This window comes from Drosophila mojavensis, unplaced genomic scaffold (genome assembly GCF_018153725.1).
Source record: "Drosophila mojavensis isolate 15081-1352.22 unplaced genomic scaffold, ASM1815372v1 contig_136, whole genome shotgun sequence".
Taxonomy (NCBI): domain Eukaryota; kingdom Metazoa; phylum Arthropoda; class Insecta; order Diptera; family Drosophilidae; genus Drosophila; species Drosophila mojavensis.
Genome location: NW_025318667.1, coordinates 5,126,067 through 5,142,877, shown reverse-complemented (window position 1 = coordinate 5,142,877; position 16,811 = coordinate 5,126,067). Strand labels below are relative to the sequence as shown.

General features: G+C 39.9%; 3 protein-coding genes across 4 annotated transcripts; 1 reads left to right on the top strand and 2 right to left on the bottom strand.

Moving 5' to 3' along the window:
- Positions 1-544: 544 nt before the first annotated feature.
- LOC6585955 (cytokine receptor) lies at positions 545-6,354 on the top strand. The gene is made up of 2 exons (XM_002011543.4): positions 545-1,821; positions 3,962-6,354. The coding sequence occupies exons 1-2, from the start codon at positions 638-640 to the stop codon at positions 4,884-4,886; spliced, it is 2,109 nt and encodes a 702-aa protein (XP_002011579.2). The 5' UTR covers positions 545-637; the 3' UTR covers positions 4,887-6,354.
- A 689-nt stretch (positions 6,355-7,043) lies between these two features.
- Positions 7,044-12,918, bottom strand: LOC6585954 (glucose-6-phosphate 1-dehydrogenase). 2 transcript variants are annotated; one of them, XM_044008266.1, is made up of 5 exons: positions 10,625-10,755; positions 10,404-10,550; positions 9,812-10,029; positions 8,814-9,744; positions 7,044-7,425 (listed from the first exon to the last, which is right to left on the bottom strand). In XM_044008266.1, the coding sequence occupies exons 1-5, from the start codon at positions 10,688-10,690 to the stop codon at positions 7,279-7,281; spliced, it is 1,509 nt and encodes a 502-aa protein (XP_043864201.1). In that variant the 5' UTR covers positions 10,691-10,755; the 3' UTR covers positions 7,044-7,278. The 2 variants fall into 2 exon arrangements, with proteins under 2 accessions (XP_043864201.1, XP_002011578.1); XM_002011542.4 differs by lacking the exon at positions 7,044-7,425 and adding an exon at positions 12,479-12,918 and having other exon boundaries at positions 8,432-9,744.
- Positions 12,919-13,962: 1,044 nt separating this feature from the next.
- On the bottom strand, positions 13,963-15,557 carry LOC6585953 (RNA polymerase II subunit A C-terminal domain phosphatase SSU72). Its single transcript, XM_002011541.3, has 3 exons — positions 15,202-15,557; positions 14,860-15,118; positions 13,963-14,776 (listed from the first exon to the last, which is right to left on the bottom strand). Exons 1-3 carry the CDS (start codon positions 15,426-15,428, stop codon positions 14,675-14,677), a joined length of 588 nt encoding a protein of 195 aa, XP_002011577.1. The 5' UTR covers positions 15,429-15,557; the 3' UTR covers positions 13,963-14,674.
- Positions 15,558-16,811: the final 1,254 nt, after the last annotated feature.

Below are 16,811 nucleotides of genomic sequence, written 5' to 3'. Positions count from 1 at the left end.
GAGTCGATATAGTCCGTCTGTCCGTCCGCCCGTCCGTCCGTCCGTATGAGTGCGTCGATCTCAGAAGTTATAAGAGATAGAGAGCTGAAATTTGGCATGCATACTCGTGTATACCATACGCAGTACGAGTTTGCTTTATTTTTTCGATAACTCATCCGATAACTTTTTGATCGAGAATAATCGAATCAATATCAATGCCTATTAAGCCTATTTATGTATGTGTACATTGTACAAATACATAAATAGATGGCTGACGTATATAAATTCCGCAATATGGGCACTATAAATGCCGATTGCCCCCGAAATGGGCGTAAAGATATCCGTTGTATCTTATTTTGAGCTGGTGTTGCCTCTATATAATTTCTATAGTTTCTGAGTTACCGGTAAATGCATTTTCCGATTCGCCGTGCTCCTGGTGGGCGGATATTATATATTATTATACATATTATATTCGGAATATACATACATATATACAAATATTAACAGCGAATACTATGTATGTATTTAACGAGCGAGCACAAAACTGATTACGAGCCCCGCTTGAAGATTAGTTTGAAAGCTGCGTCCAATCGGAGCGGTACGAATAGAGCCCAGCGATAGCCACACATAAATATAAATACAATATACATACATACACATGTACGTATTTATGAGGGCAATGCGAAACACGCATTTCGAAATGCGAAATACTGTTTTAGTCAGCTTATTCTTGGCCAGTTTTTGGTGTACATTATGCCTGGCCGGGTACGAGGCTCTCGATCACTTCCATATTGAGGTATCCCGGGCCAAATTGCGCGAGGGCGACTCATACAACGTTACCTGCTGGACGGACAGCCTGTCCGCCCTGAACCAATTGTGCGGCGCCGGCGGAGTCCAGCGATTGTATATGCAGGTGGGCCGAACAAATCTAACGGTGAGCATCCTGAATGACACGACTATTTACCACGAGATGCAATCGGCTCTGCCCATGCACGGTCGAGCGTTTGGCTACGAGTGCCTGTGCGACGGAGCATCGATAGTCTCCACGTTCTTCCCGGTGGGCGTGCGATTGCAGGTGGTGGACTTTAGCTGCCGGTTCGAGGACGCCGAATTTCCGGCGCCATTCAACTGCAGCTTCAGCAGGCCGCCCATGAGTGATACGGTGGACGCCACGGCGAACTACACGCTACAGCATGACGATCGGACTGTCGCCTGCCAGCCGGTTGGGCAAGGCTTACGGATGCAGTGCATCGGCCGGCTGAACAATTTCCAAAAGGCCTTCAATTTCACATTGAGACTGCACGACCAATTGGGTGAGCAATCCCAGCGATTCCAGCTGAGGCGCGAGCAGATGATCGTGCTGGAGCGGCCGGGAGCCGATTTCAATGTGACCAGCCTAAACAGCTCATCGATCTGCCTGGAGTGGAGCGCCAAGCGGTCCACAAACCACATCGGCTACACAATCGTGTGGTCGAAGCTGCTGCTGAACGACAACATCAACAACGCGAGCGTCCTTTGGACAGATGTGAAGCAGGCGACGAACAGGGAGAGCGTCTGCCTCTACCGACTGCCCCATCCATATCAGAACTATACAATTGAGCTGCAACGTCGCTACAACTATTCTGGCGCCCATTTAAGCCCTAGCTTTGTCTATAGCTTCTACACGCTTCCAGAGCGGCCGGCACGGCCACCTCGCGTCTGGCCAAACGGCTACCACATCGATCCCAGGCAGCCGAACGAGCTGCACATCTACTGGCAACCTCTCCCACAACTGGAGCACAATGGTCCACGCTTCACCTACAACGTGACCGTACAAAGATCCAGTGATCCGAATCAAATCATGTGAGTCAGCTCTTCAATTGCCTTGAATTATCGCAAGCTCCAGCACTGATCGAGTATCGCTTCACTTCACTTTACTTACTTATTGATTGATTGTGGACTGCATCTGGATCTAAGTAACTCCCTCTGACGCATCTTCAGACTCTTTAGAGTCTAATCATTCGGGATCGTTCGTTGAAGGTTCATCAATCATCACTGGATTCGGTTCAATTGTGAATAGTCTATTAGTCGGCTAGTCATTAGTCAATCAATCAATCTTTTAAGCAGTCAATCATTCATTCAGTCGGTCAGTCAGTCACTCATTCACTCTTTCAATTACTTGGTCCGTTGGTGAGTCTATCATTCAATCTGTCAGTCCATCATTCAGTATGCAATCTTTCAATCCAATCTTTCCGCCAATCAGTCGCTCAATCAGTCAATGGATAAGCTTCCAGCTAAGGTTGGCAATTAATTCCCTATTGCCATAATCGCTATTCGCCTTATTCTTTATTACTTATATTTCGTAGAATTTTGAGTTCATCATACTTGAATGGTATTGCCATAATCACTTATGTAAATGGAAATGCGGTCATCAGATTTAAATATACATACCATAAACAATTTTCAAGCCCAATGGGAAAATACCCTGAAAATCCTATATTAAATACCTGAGCAGTCTATTATTATGTATGTAGGTATGTATATACATGTATCTGTATGTATTGTATATACAATGGGAAATCAGGGTATAATGGTTTTGTTAAATGTATGTAACAGGCAGAAGGAGGCGTGGCAGACCCCATAAATATATATAATATATAAATATATATATATTCTTGATCAGGGCGACGAGCTGAGTCGATTTAGCTCTGTCCGTCTGTCCGTCCGGCCGTCTGTCCGTATGTTTGAACGCGTCGATCTCAGAGGATATAAGAGCTAGAGATTTGAAATTTATTTTCCTAGGTCCGTGTATAGCACGCGCATATCGAGTTTTGCTTTAAATATCGATAAATTGCCCCGTTATTTTGTTATCGATTAAAAACATTATCGAAAACCAGTAATAAATTTATATCTCCTACATCTTTAAAGCTAGAGTCTCCAAATTTTAAATGTATTTTTATATTTTATACAATTTCGGTTTTTGTCAAAATTGACCCTTCACCCCTAATTCACCCCTAACCCTCACACTTGTATTTCAAATACTAGGGACTTGTGCTTTGGCAAATACATGCATATCTACGTTATATTCATAATCTGAAAGTTTCATAAAGATAGTCCATCCACAAGAAAAGTTATTAAACAATTAAGTTCCCATAGTAAGCCAACACTGCAGCCAATGCGTGTTTATGCGTGCGTACGTATGTCTGTGTGTGTGCGTGTATGTATGTGTGCATTTGCGAATATTTATTGAAATATCAGTTGCTCGAAGGGTTCAGGGGATCTTGTAGTCGAGCAGTCTCGACTAGAGCTTTCTTACTTGTTCTTTTTGGGAAGGTATGAAAAGTACCTATCCTAATTTATTCAAAATTGCAATCACATTTTTTCCTCTAAAATAATATGTAATTCTGTTTAATTTTAGTGAATTGTATAAAACTACTATGAAAGCATAAGATATCTCTCCTATGTTAAAAATTTGAAAGGTAGAACTTAAGCAAAATACTGCTATGAAAGCTCATTTTTAATTAAATTTTTTATTTTTGTTAAATAGTGTTGAATACTTTTAAGTTTTTTTTTTTTTATAATAAAAACGTCATGAGAGCACCAGTAAATAAGTAAAAAAATAAAAATAAAAAATACATCGATGCATCGAATTTTCAATCCGATGTATTATCCAACATCGATGCTTGATTTTGAAAACATTGATGGACATCGACATCGATGTTTTCATTCAAATTTACATCACTAGTTCAAAGCTGGTAGAGCTTTGAATTTGTTAGACTATCGATAGTGGCTAAATACTATCGATGTCGTAAACCCGATCGATAGTATCGATAGTACCATCGATTGCTTTGCATTCCTAGCGCTCAACCTTTGATTAACCCACTTACCAATTAATCCACATGCATTCACATACATACATATATCTCTCAATTCATACATATATTGACTTATCGATCATTCAACTTATCGATCTTCTTTCTCTTCTTCTACTTCTTGCTGACAGTCCTGCCAAAGTGGCCGTCGATTCGAATGAAGCCGTTATCAGCGATCTGGAACTGAACAGCGATAGCTTTACGATAGTCGTGCGCAGTCAGAACTCGTTGGGCAGCTCGCTTAACAGCAGTCGGATTCGAATACCCTGGCTGCTCGCGCCGAGACGGGCGCGACGCGTGCCCAAGAACTTGGACACCGGCCGGAGGATGGGGCATCTCACCTGGGATCCCCCGGAGGAGCAGATGCTGCTGAGCAGCTACACGGTCTACTGGTGCAGCTGGAACATAACGGACCGTAGCCGCTGTAACGAGGGCCTGGCCATTGGGTCCGCTGAGGTGGAACGCTGCAGCCAGTGCCAATATAAGCCGCCGGCTGGACTGCTCATCGATGCCTACAAATGGGCCGTCTCGGCCAATTACGATGGCCGCGATGCGTTTGGCAGTGGCGGCATGAGCTGGCTGGAGTGGTACCATAGGCCACTGATGACGTCGGTCGTCCAATCGGACCATGTGCACAATATCCAGGGCATCATTGCGCTCATCATACTCGGAGGCTTCATATATTTCTTAGTGCGGAAGGTGCGCTATATGTCCAACATTAAAGTGGATCTGCCCGAGGGGCTGCAGAGTGTGGTGCCGGCGCAAACGGCAGTGGGGCAGGAGCTTCCACTTCTGACCCCACATATGCAGCAGGAGCAGCAGCAGCGGGAGGAGCGGCAGAAGGAGCACGAGCAGCAGACGAATTTGGACGCCCGCATTCATTATCCGCCGGTGCTCTATGCAAACTTTCGACCCCTGGACACACTGGTGCCCGCTCAGGCCCAGGATTATGTCCGCATATCAAAACGAGCTGCGGATCTGGCCAATCCCTCAGGCTACATTTGCATGCAGCCCACTCAGCCAGTCAAAGTCACAGGCTATGTGAGCCTGCCATGATGCATCTGGATCACATCTCTCGCTCTCCCTCTCTGTTCCTTGCAATACATGTATGTATGTATGTATGTCGGAGGCGCTTCATATTCCATCACATAATTACGCATTCTTTTAAGTCATTTAAGCAGAGAGATAAAGACAAATGTTGACTCGTCCACAAATATTGATAAGCAAATCCATTTGGGCTATCGATATTTGTGCTCGAGGCTGTGTATATATGTATGTATGTATGTGTATACTATATGACCACTGACCAGCGAACGCATAGACTAGACATGTAGTACAAAGTTTTTCAACACCGAAAAATCGGTCTCCTACTGGGGTGCCAACTTAGCCTTTTACCGGCCAGATCTGGCCATTTTCAACTGCCAATTGCAGGAAAAATTGTAATCTAGCTGCTGGCGGGAAATTTAGCATTTTTTTTTTTTTTTTTAAATCAAACCAGCATTATTTAAAGTGCCTCCAAAGTACTTGAATATTATTGGCACAAAAAATTCGTAGACTGCCGAGGAGAAAATTGATTTTATTGAGCTCAATAATCGTGTGTCAATTTTCGAATAAAAATATAATTCATGACAAGTAAGAAAGTTCTAGTCGAGACTACTCGAGTACGAGATCCCCTGAACCCTTGGAGCAATAGCTATTTCACTAAATTGTTAGAGACTCTCCTAGGGCCTATCAATTTCGTATTTGCTCGGCTCATCACTTTTAGGTTCGGGCTACGAAAATATACGAAAGCACAATCATTTCACTTCATACGCTCGACCGAGATGGTCAAATGTTGAATGAAAAATGCCTCTATGCTCAGTTTTTGTTCTTGCTCTCTCGCTCTCTCTGCTCCAGTGTTGCCAAATCAGTTTTTTTCCCGTCAAATCTGGCTTTTTTGCAAATCCAATTGCGGGAAAAATTACAAAACAGCGGGTAGCGGGAATTCTGGATTTTTTAAAAACTAATTTGCTTTTTTTTTCCGCTATTTTCTTTACTGATCAATTTATCATAATTTGTAGCGATTTATCGTATGTAGAAGTGTTTGTCATTGCAGTTGATTTAAAACTAAAGAGTTCATTAGGTCAATTTCCTATGAATGAACCAATCGAGTGGAACTAACTAAACTAAAATATGATTTATATTTTATTCAATATAACTTATTTGAGAATGTATGCAACTCATTTGATAGCATGTAGTACGAAAATTTATGTCTTAACTAAATATGTTTTAATTAATAGGTTGCCGGCAAATTTTCAAACAGTGAAAAATATTCATTCGTTTTCTTGAATATGTATATATTTTGCGAGTGAACAAAAATAGTATGGTTCAATACTAAAGTTATTATATTCAAAGAACATTGAAAGTATTGAACACCAACATAAGAATATTCACCCAATTGATCAGTAAAGAAACAAGTAAAAAAGCTATAGTCGAGACTGCTCGACTACGAGATCCCCTGGACCCTTCGAGCAATAGCTATTTCAATCATATTTCGCGTCTTTCTGCTTACTCACACACACGTCCGTCCATCCGTCTCTCTGGTTAGTGGTTCTCTGGTCAGTGATAATATATAAATATAAATCTTTATATTGTTGAATATTAAAATTGATGCCTAAAAATCGACTTCGAAAACTTAACGGTAATCAAATTTTGAAAGATTTTCGATTGTTAAAGGCATTAGAAGATTTATGTATATATATCAAATATATAATATATGTACATTGATAGATTTTTGTTGATATTTTTAAGAAATTTACTGCAAATAAATATACTATATAGCGTAAATAAGTGGGCTCAAATTATTATTATTATGTATGTATCTATATATGTGTATATCTATAACAATACCTATGTATATATGTATGTAAACTCAAATATATTATATTGACTCCGAGAAGATTGATTTACTATTCTCTTAATGAGTATTATTTGATCAAATTTGATCCGATTTCCCTAAATTTCAGCTTTACAATTATATTTTGAATTATATCTCAGAAGCCACTTTAACCGAAAAATTTGGAATTACGCAAAAAGTAGTTCTTGCATGAGCTTTGCATGAATTCAAATCAAATTTCTGCTTCCGTGTGTGCCTAGTATATCCCATTGCTCCCTCCAAAGCAAATAAATGCATTAAAAAAATATAATTATCCGATATATATATATATATATATATATGAGGTATATACATACATCAAATATGATCAATTTAATACAAAAAAAAATATATAATAGTAAGTAAAAAAAACCATTATAGAGTTAACCGATGGTAAAATAATAAAAAAAAAACGCCTATTATATGCATATATATACATAGATATATATGCAGAGTATATGTATAAATGTCGCTAGAGTTAGTTAATGATCAACATAAACACCAAAAAGCCAATGGATCCCATGGAGTCCCAAATCAAAGATGAGATGCATCCGCCTTATTGCCATGCCATTTGTAGGACGCCGAGTAGATGAAGTTATTCTCGACGCACTTGCGATCGGCCTCAGTGGGGCCGCGGGAGCCGTACGGATAGGGAATGGGTGGGATGCGCTCATGCTCGATCTTGTGCAGAATGGGCGTGAAGATGCATGTAGTACGAAAATTTATGTCTTAACTAAATATGTTTTAATTAATAGGTTGCCGGCAAATTTTCAAACAGTGAAAAATATTCATTCGTTTTCTTGAATATGTATATATTTTGCGAGTGAACAAAAATAGTATGGTTCAATACTAAAGTTATTATATTCAAAGAACATTGAAAGTATTGAACACCAACATAAGAATATTCACCCAATTGATCAGTAAAGAAACAAGTAAAAAAGCTATAGTCGAGACTGCTCGACTACGAGATCCCCTGGACCCTTCGAGCAATAGCTATTTCAATCATATTTCGCGTCTTTCTGCTTACTCACACACACGTCCGTCCATCCGTCTCTCTGGTTAGTGGTTCTCTGGTCAGTGATAATATATAAATATAAATCTTTATATTGTTGAATATTAAAATTGATGCCTAAAAATCGACTTCGAAAACTTAACGGTAATCAAATTTTGAAAGATTTTCGATTGTTAAAGGCATTAGAAGATTTATGTATATATATCAAATATATAATATATGTACATTGATAGATTTTTGTTGATATTTTTAAGAAATTTACTGCAAATAAATATACTATATAGCGTAAATAAGTGGGCTCAAATTATTATTATTATGTATGTATCTATATATGTGTATATCTATAACAATACCTATGTATATATGTATGTAAACTCAAATATATTATATTGACTCCGAGAAGATTGATTTACTATTCTCTTAATGAGTATTATTTGATCAAATTTGATCCGATTTCCCTAAATTTCAGCTTTACAATTATATTTTGAATTATATCTCAGAAGCCACTTTAACCGAAAAATTTGGAATTACGCAAAAAGTAGTTCTTGCATGAGCTTTGCATGAATTCAAATCAAATTTCTGCTTCCGTGTGTGCCTAGTATATCCCATTGCTCCCTCCAAAGCAAATAAATGCATTAAAAAAATATAATTATCCGATATATATATATATATATATATGAGGTATATACATACATCAAATATGATCAATTTAATACAAAAAAAAATATATAATAGTAAGTAAAAAAAACCATTATAGAGTTAACCGATGGTAAAATAATAAAAAAAAAACGCCTATTATATGCATATATATACATAGATATATATGCAGAGTATATGTATAAATGTCGCTAGAGTTAGTTAATGATCAACATAAACACCAAAAAGCCAATGGATCCCATGGAGTCCCAAATCAAAGATGAGATGCATCCGCCTTATTGCCATGCCATTTGTAGGACGCCGAGTAGATGAAGTTATTCTCGACGCACTTGCGATCGGCCTCAGTGGGGCCGCGGGAGCCGTACGGATAGGGAATGGGTGGGATGCGCTCATGCTCGATCTTGTGCAGAATGGGCGTGAAGATGCGCCACGCCTCGCGCAGCTCGTCGGAGCGCACGAAATGCATCTGGGAGCCGCAGAAGACGTCCAGAATGAGGCGCTCGTAGGCGTCCGGCAGCACGGAATGTTTATAGCGATGCTCATAGGTGAGATCCAGTTCGGTCTCCTCAATGTCGAACGTAATGCCCGGACTCTTGGTCATCATCTTGAAGTAGAGCGCCTCGCCCGGCTGCACTCGTATCACCAGCTCGTTGCGCTTCGAGTTGCCCTCGAAGATGTCGCCGGGCACATCCTGATATTGGATGCGGACCTCGGCCTTGCGCTCGTTCAATGCCTTGCCGCAGCGCAGTATGAACGGCACGCCCTGCCAGCGCTCGTTGTTGATCTGAATGACGGCCATGGCATAGGTGGGCGTGTTCGATGTCTTGCTCACGGTGGGATCATCCAGGTAGCCGCACTGCTCCTCAGCCGTGCTGCCTGCGGGATTGCCCACATACTGGCCCAGGACCATGTCGCTCAGCTCCAATGGCTTGATGCACTTCAGCACCTTGACCTTCTCATCACGTATGTCGTCCGGATGGCAGCTGCATGGCTTCTCCATGGCCACCAGCGATAGAATCTGCAGCAGATGATTCTGCATCACATCTCGTATGATGCCGAACTCGTCAAAGTAGCCGCCACGCCCCTGCGTACCGAACGGCTCCTTGAACGTGATCAGGACGCAGGCAATATTCTCGCGATTCCATGTTGAGCTCAGAATCTTGTTGCCGAACCGTATGGTCATCAAGTTTTGCACCATCTCCTTGCCCAAGTAGTGATCGATGCGATACAGTTGCTCCTCCTCGAACAGGCCGGCCAGATGATCGCTCAGCGCCTTCGAGGTCACATCATCTCGCCCGAATGGCTTCTCGACGATCACGCGATTCCAGCCGCTAACGAAAGATAAATGCAGATTTAGGTACGATCCACTTAAGGATTATCCATATATCATTCACTCACCCCTTGGACATGCAGTTGTGCTTGATGTTGAACGTCACCTGGTTGTAGACTGTGGGCGGCAGTGCCAAATAGAAGATGCGATTCGCATTAAGCCGATTCTCGATCGACTCCATGTGCTGGTTGAGCGCCTGGTAGCCCTGGGCGTCATCGTATGGTCCGGAAACATAGTTATTCAAGCGCCAGAATTCATTATATTTCATCTGTTCATGCGGTTGCACCTGTCAAGGGCAAAGAAGTGGATTTCCATTAAATTGAGAACCGCATAGAAGAGCACAGCAAACAATTTGAGCAAATATTCTTCTCAAAAAATTGAAAGCTTAGCTTGAGAATCGCATAGAAGCGAGCGAGCGACTCTATTGACAATTTCTATACGGTTCACGGTGTGAAGGGAAGGGAGTATGTCGCTTTTTAGCCGTCCGTCTGTCGGTGCATATGTCCATCTATATATCCGTTTATATTTCCGATATTCCGAATAAATCCAGCTTTCTTTGAGCCCTGCAGTCGAATACGCCCAATTGCGATACTCTTACATATAAACTCCATAATTCAGGGTATCATATCTTTAAGAGAACTCAAAAGATTCCAACTTTACCTTCATATACTGCTCACATAGATTCTTCAACTGGTCCACTGTCATCTTGGAGCGCGCATAGCCGCAAATTTTTGTTGGCTTCGGCAGCAGATCGTCGCGATATAGCCACCATAGTGTTGGATATATCTTCTTCTTAGCCAGATCGCCCTGTAAATGCAAGTGTTTATAGAGTTATCCTGCATCGGGATCAATCGTCCTCCTTTGAACGACGAATCTCTTACCGATGCACCAAACACCACAAAAGTGTGTGGAATTTGACCGTCAAAGTGTGTGCCCTCGCATATCATAGTTGAGCACTTCAGAGTGTTGATGATGCGATCCAAGGTGCCCGAGGGCTTTGAGCATTTGCACTCTAGGCAAAACGAAAGAAACGATAGTTTTATGAAATATATTTCTGGAAAGGAAACGCTAGGACTCCTTTAACTGTAACTGTAACTCTATCTTGAGCCGAAAGCTAAAGATTGGCCCAGCCGCACGTAACGTTCGACCCGCTGACCAGAGACGTAATAAATCAAATCTGTCAATGCTCTTAGCTTGACTTTCAAGCGCTGACTATATCTTAGTCCCCAGCTCATTCATACCTGTATGCCAGATAAGTGCATATTACTGGAGGGGCTATGTACACATACATACATATATGCATCTGTTTGCATACCTACATATATGTATGTCTGTGTCTGTGTGCGTCTGTTTGTGATCTATAGGGCAATAACAGCTGAAAGTCAGAGACGGAAATCGATTGGACATGCATTCGTTTGGCATTTTGACTTGACTATCTATTTTCTTATGGAGTCATATAACATAGAAGGTATATATATATGTATATAGAATACAAATTATATATCTCTGTAACTACTTTCTGTGTGCTTTTAGAGCTTTAGCAAGCACGTTTCTTTAGTAGGTCATATTTAATTATATATACATATATGTATACATATGTAATAGATTATCTAGATATAACTTACTTTATTATCGTATATAATAAAGATATGACTTACCATATATATAAAGTTATATTTGACTAACTAAAAAACGTGCTTTCTAATGTTTGCATATATTACATCTTATTCAAAACTAGAGTTAGATTAGATTTAGCTCATTGTAACCTAGCCCAATCTTTGAAATTAAGCTCTAATAATAATAAGTTATACTTTGAATAATCAACATACATACAATATATGTATATTTATCATATATATTTATTTATAGTAATTTTCGCAGCTTCAATTCTTTTTTCACATAGCGTGCATTCACTGTAATTACAATGCTGATATGACAAACAGAAATGCGAACGCAGCAAATCACGCAATAAGCAAAAGCAAAAAGACTACTTGTTTTTTAATTATTATATTTCTTTAACTGCCCTCTCATATTTGTGTGCTTTTTTTTACGCCTACAAGATGATTCAGCATCGTGTTTAGCATTGCTTTTGACAAGGCATTGAAATACATTTTGAAAGGCTTATGCACGCACACACATTCACATTACACACGCATATCGACATGTGCACACGCACACATATCGTGAGGTATGTATGTAAACCATTCATACATGTGTAATTATTTACGTGTACATTTTCAATGTCATTAACATTGGCTAATTCTCAATGCCAATGCACGCTCTCTAATTCGCTCTCCCCCTCTCTCGGTCGCTCTCTGTCGCTCAACATTAACTTGAAAAGGTTAACATTTAGCGCATTAATCTTTAAGTGAATGCAATTGAATAGCAACAACAGATTGGAGAATGAGGTAAAGTGATTGGAATTGCGATAAGCCGACGGCAAAGCTTTGTAGGTGACCCTTTTACCTAAAGAACACAATTTGAAGGGCATTCTTTTGCGCGCGCTCTTCGTCGCCGTATCTCTGTGTCGTCCTCACTCACTCTCTCTCTCTCTCTCTCTCTCTCTCCCTCACTCTTGATACACGGCATATTGCGCGCCACCTGTTGCGTTTCCCAACACCAACACCAAACACATTCACCGTTCCCCAACTCTCCCCGTCCAATCGCTAACTGTTGCATTCATTGAGCTTTCGTGCATATCGTATGCGTAAATCGTAAATCGTTAATGAACTTACCCATGTTTATTTTTCGTAGTGTGTGTGTGCTAACTGTTATTTGTTTACTTATTTCTCACTGACAGTCTTCTTTGATGTCAATTTTTGAAGCCAACTTTTCTAATGATTTCCGTGCAGCAATTAATAAAACTGTTGACCAATAATTTGAATAAAGGTCAAGCGCAGAAAATATTGTGATTTTTGCTGCGGTTGGCAAAACACACGCACACTCACACAGGCATACACACACACAAACACACACACTCGGCTGCACTTGCACGCAAGCGCAACGTGAACAAAGTTTTTGTTTAATCGTCTTTTCCCCTTTATTTATTTTATTTTGGTGCGCAAGCTTAGTAGTTTGGCAAGAAGGTTTAGTTTTCGGTGCCTTTTGGTTTTCAGCGAGCCCTAAAATATTAACGATATGTAGCTTGAGACGATCGCTGCGCGAATGCGCCAAAGCAAATGTGCAAAGCGAACATAAGGCGAACGCCAACAAGCAGCAGCAACACAAGCGCACGCTATACATTATATGTAAAATAACAACAATAAAGAGAGTGAGAGAGAGCGAGAGATGAGAGAGCTTGTGATATTTTCAGCTTGAACGTGGCCAATGTGCCGGGCTCTCTGTTGTGCATAGGCACACACAAACGCATACGCACATGCACATACAACTCTTGCTCACAACAATAGGCGTTGCCAGTGTTGAGTAACAACAACAACAACAAGAAATGCGTTTAATAAGTTTATAAAATACGCGCAATTCGCGATTTCCATTCAATTTGAATAGAGCCAGAAGCAATGTAAATATTTATATGTGCTTTTAAAATGAATATGCCATCAAAAAGCTCTTTTTAGCACACTAAAGACAAACAAAGTAATTATCTTATATATTAGATAATAATGTATAAAGGAAAAATAATTTTAAAAAATTGAAAAATATATATTTCCGATCAGATAAAAAAAAAAACATAAAGTTTAAGAAAGAATTAAAAGTCTTTAATTTGAATGAACGAATTTTCAATTAATATTTGTATTAAAACTATGTATTTGTATTTAATTTTCTCTTTTCCCCAATGGAAACAGTTTTTATTTAGCTTTCGGTCATTTAATGTATAGCTCGCAATACAAACAGTTTTTGATGTTTTTGTTAGTAAAAATAGCTAGTTAAAAGCTCATTGCGCTTAGAACTTGTTCATTTTAATTATTATCATTCCACAAACTTTTAAAATTTTCCGGCGCATATAAAATAATGTTTGAATTATCTATCAGCTAGATGAAAGTCGTTTAGATTGGACAGACATAAATATCTCTAAGTAATATACAATTAATGGAGATTACCACCAACAGAGGATTTTTAAAGGTCTTCCAAATGATTCAGCCGCATGGAAATGTGTGTGTTTGTGTGTGTGTGGTTAAGAGCTTATCAGTTGCCTCAACAGGTTGTCCAAAGCCGCAAATCCAACGACAGGTGAATGGAATCATCAAATAAAACACCTAATAAATTTATTGTATAAATAGTTTCAGATATATACAAATTTACATGTATATATATTTATTGATGCATATACAGTGAACACTCTGTTGATGTCCCGCTACATTTCAATCTCTCTCAACATATTTGTATGTAAAATTTAAAAAAAAACCTCCATTCGTTGAGAAAGGCGAGGCAGCGTTCGTTCAAAAGAGCTTTCACTGTACACTGGTGTTTCTCTATATTTGTGTATAAATGCCAATAATCGAAATAGTTCAGTGATCTATATTTACAATCAAACTAGAAATAAACGTTGAGAACATCATATAAAAAATTACAAACAATCAGTTTTTGCACGTGTTTTGTGTAGGATAACAGTCTAAAACCGCATCGAATATACATATGTATATACATATATATTGCTACATACATATCTCCTATAAATATATATATTATGAATGTATGCATAGCACATGCAGTAAACACATATTACAATTTTATTGCATAATTATTTTTGCTTTTTTTTTTTCTTTTTTTTTTGGTTTTTGTTTTTGAAATTCGACCTTCTTGTTGTGAGTGTGTTTGTCCTAGTTGTTTGTAGGCATGCAGTGTGGACATTTCTGATCGATCCGCTCATCATATTTACAAATCTTAACGTATCGATAAGCACATCGATCGCGTTGATCGAGTGTGGAACGCGGGTGATTGTTTGGAAAAGTACCGTTACCAAACGTCTTCGGCTGTCAGTAAAAAAGCACAGAATGGAGAATCACACGATTTCTTCGCTCCTCAAATTCTTGTATCATCTCATCGATATCATTATCGATATCGTTCGATTTCGCCAACTGCAAATTCAGCAAATTAGCCAACACTCCAATTGCAAATTATAATAGATAAATAAATAAAACACGCCTCAAAATCAAATTACCAAATTAAGCATGTCCGTTATTAAAAAGGCACCCATCAGCGCATCCTCCGCATTGTCAACGACATCCACATTTAGCACATGAACGGGACGATTATCAACCGACTCCATCGATTCCATGTGCATCACAACCAAATCGTAAACACGCTCCTCTACCGTAATTATAATATCAAATTGTTCTTTGGTTTCTTGAAATCGTTCGGGGCACTTTTTGATGCGACGATTGCGGTCGAGCATATGCAGCAAACCATTCTGCGTGTAACTGTAAGAGCAAAATCGACCAGTTGAAAGTTGACCAATTGAAAATTGATTATGAATTCATAGGTACATATTCGGGCAACTTACAATTCCTTGTCCTTGGCCTCTAGATCGCGATAAATTTCCTCGTAGCTGGTGCCGAATTCATAAACATTGGGTTTATCAAATGCGAGGCCGGGCAGCTTAACCCGTTCACCGGTGCCGTAGGAGCGCACGTTGAAGCCCTTTTTGGCTAGGAAATTGTGCGCTTCCATGGAGCGATTCATGTTCGATGAACAGACGACAGCAACGGATAGCTTGCCCGGCGCAGTCATGTCTGTTTTGGCAGTGTATAGAATTGCTTTACAAACCACTATATAATACGACTTTCAGATTATCAACGGAATGACGATGGCCTTCGTCAATAATATTACAATGCGTGAGGTAAGGCGATAAATAATGGCGGCTGACCGATAGACAACAGTGCTGCCTAACAAATACAGTGCCACTGAGTGTGACCATATAATAAGCATAACACCTATATTAAAATGTCTGGCAGCACCAGCTGCCGGTTTGACCGACTGTTAAAAAGGCGTTACATATCTGAATATCTGAAAGCCTATAAATATTTTAAGTATATTTATATCTATATGTTTTGCAAATAATTTTATATTAATCAACATTTGTATAGCATATAAATTGATATATAAACATATGTAGTTTCAGTAGCACGAATTTCAAAAGCATAGATAGAAATGTGTACGTATGTATAAACTTTACATGTGCTATGAATGCTTGGTATGCACGTTGAAGTAGACACAGAATGTTGTTATGTGGCAAGTTACGAGCAACAAACAGACGCCAAGCTCCCTAGGTAATGCAAAAGAGTGCACGCCCTGTGTCCCATCCAGATCCAGTCGGAACTCGAGGAATGTGGCTTAGCAAGTTGAAGCTGTTGCTGTTGCTTTTGGTCGGTGGCACACCAACACGCGCTCGATTTGCCTATACCCTATACGCACACACACAGATGCAAATGCAGATGTGCAACATAGACAGAGCGCCGATCAGGTTCAGGTTATTTGCTTGCTGCACAGTGGATTCACATATATATATTGGGAGTGATACAAAATATATAAATTGCTGATTCACAAGGAAAATCAAATCTTAATATTAATTAATAATATATTTAAATTTAAGTATATTATCAGCTTTCAGTAAATATTCTCATTTTTACTCTTGCTAATACATTGCTACCACTGTGCCGCGGTGTTGTTTGTTATTTTAGCGTCAGCCTTGTGTCCAGCGCGCTCGCTGACTCGCTGGCTCGCTCTATCTCTTCCCTACGCACACAGACTCGCAGCCGTGTATATGTTGTATATGTGTTGCCTTGTTAACTGGTTATGCGAATAGTGGAAGCAGCAACATTAACAGCAGCAGTGGCAGCGGCAACGGCAGCAGCAGTAGCCCCTGCGGCTAGAACCAACGGCTGATGCCGACTGCGGTTCGGCTTCGTGTTCGGGAATAGTCGTTGATAGTCGTTGTTTGTCACTTGATCGCTCATCGTTCACTTGTCGCCCGCTCTATTCACACACACACACGCGCAGCCATAGAATCCACATGCACCCATACATATGCATGTATGTTGGGCAGCCTGTCTCTTCGCTTGACTCCGTTTTGTTTTGCTCGTGCTCGTCCAGTTGCTGCTCGTGCCTCAAACT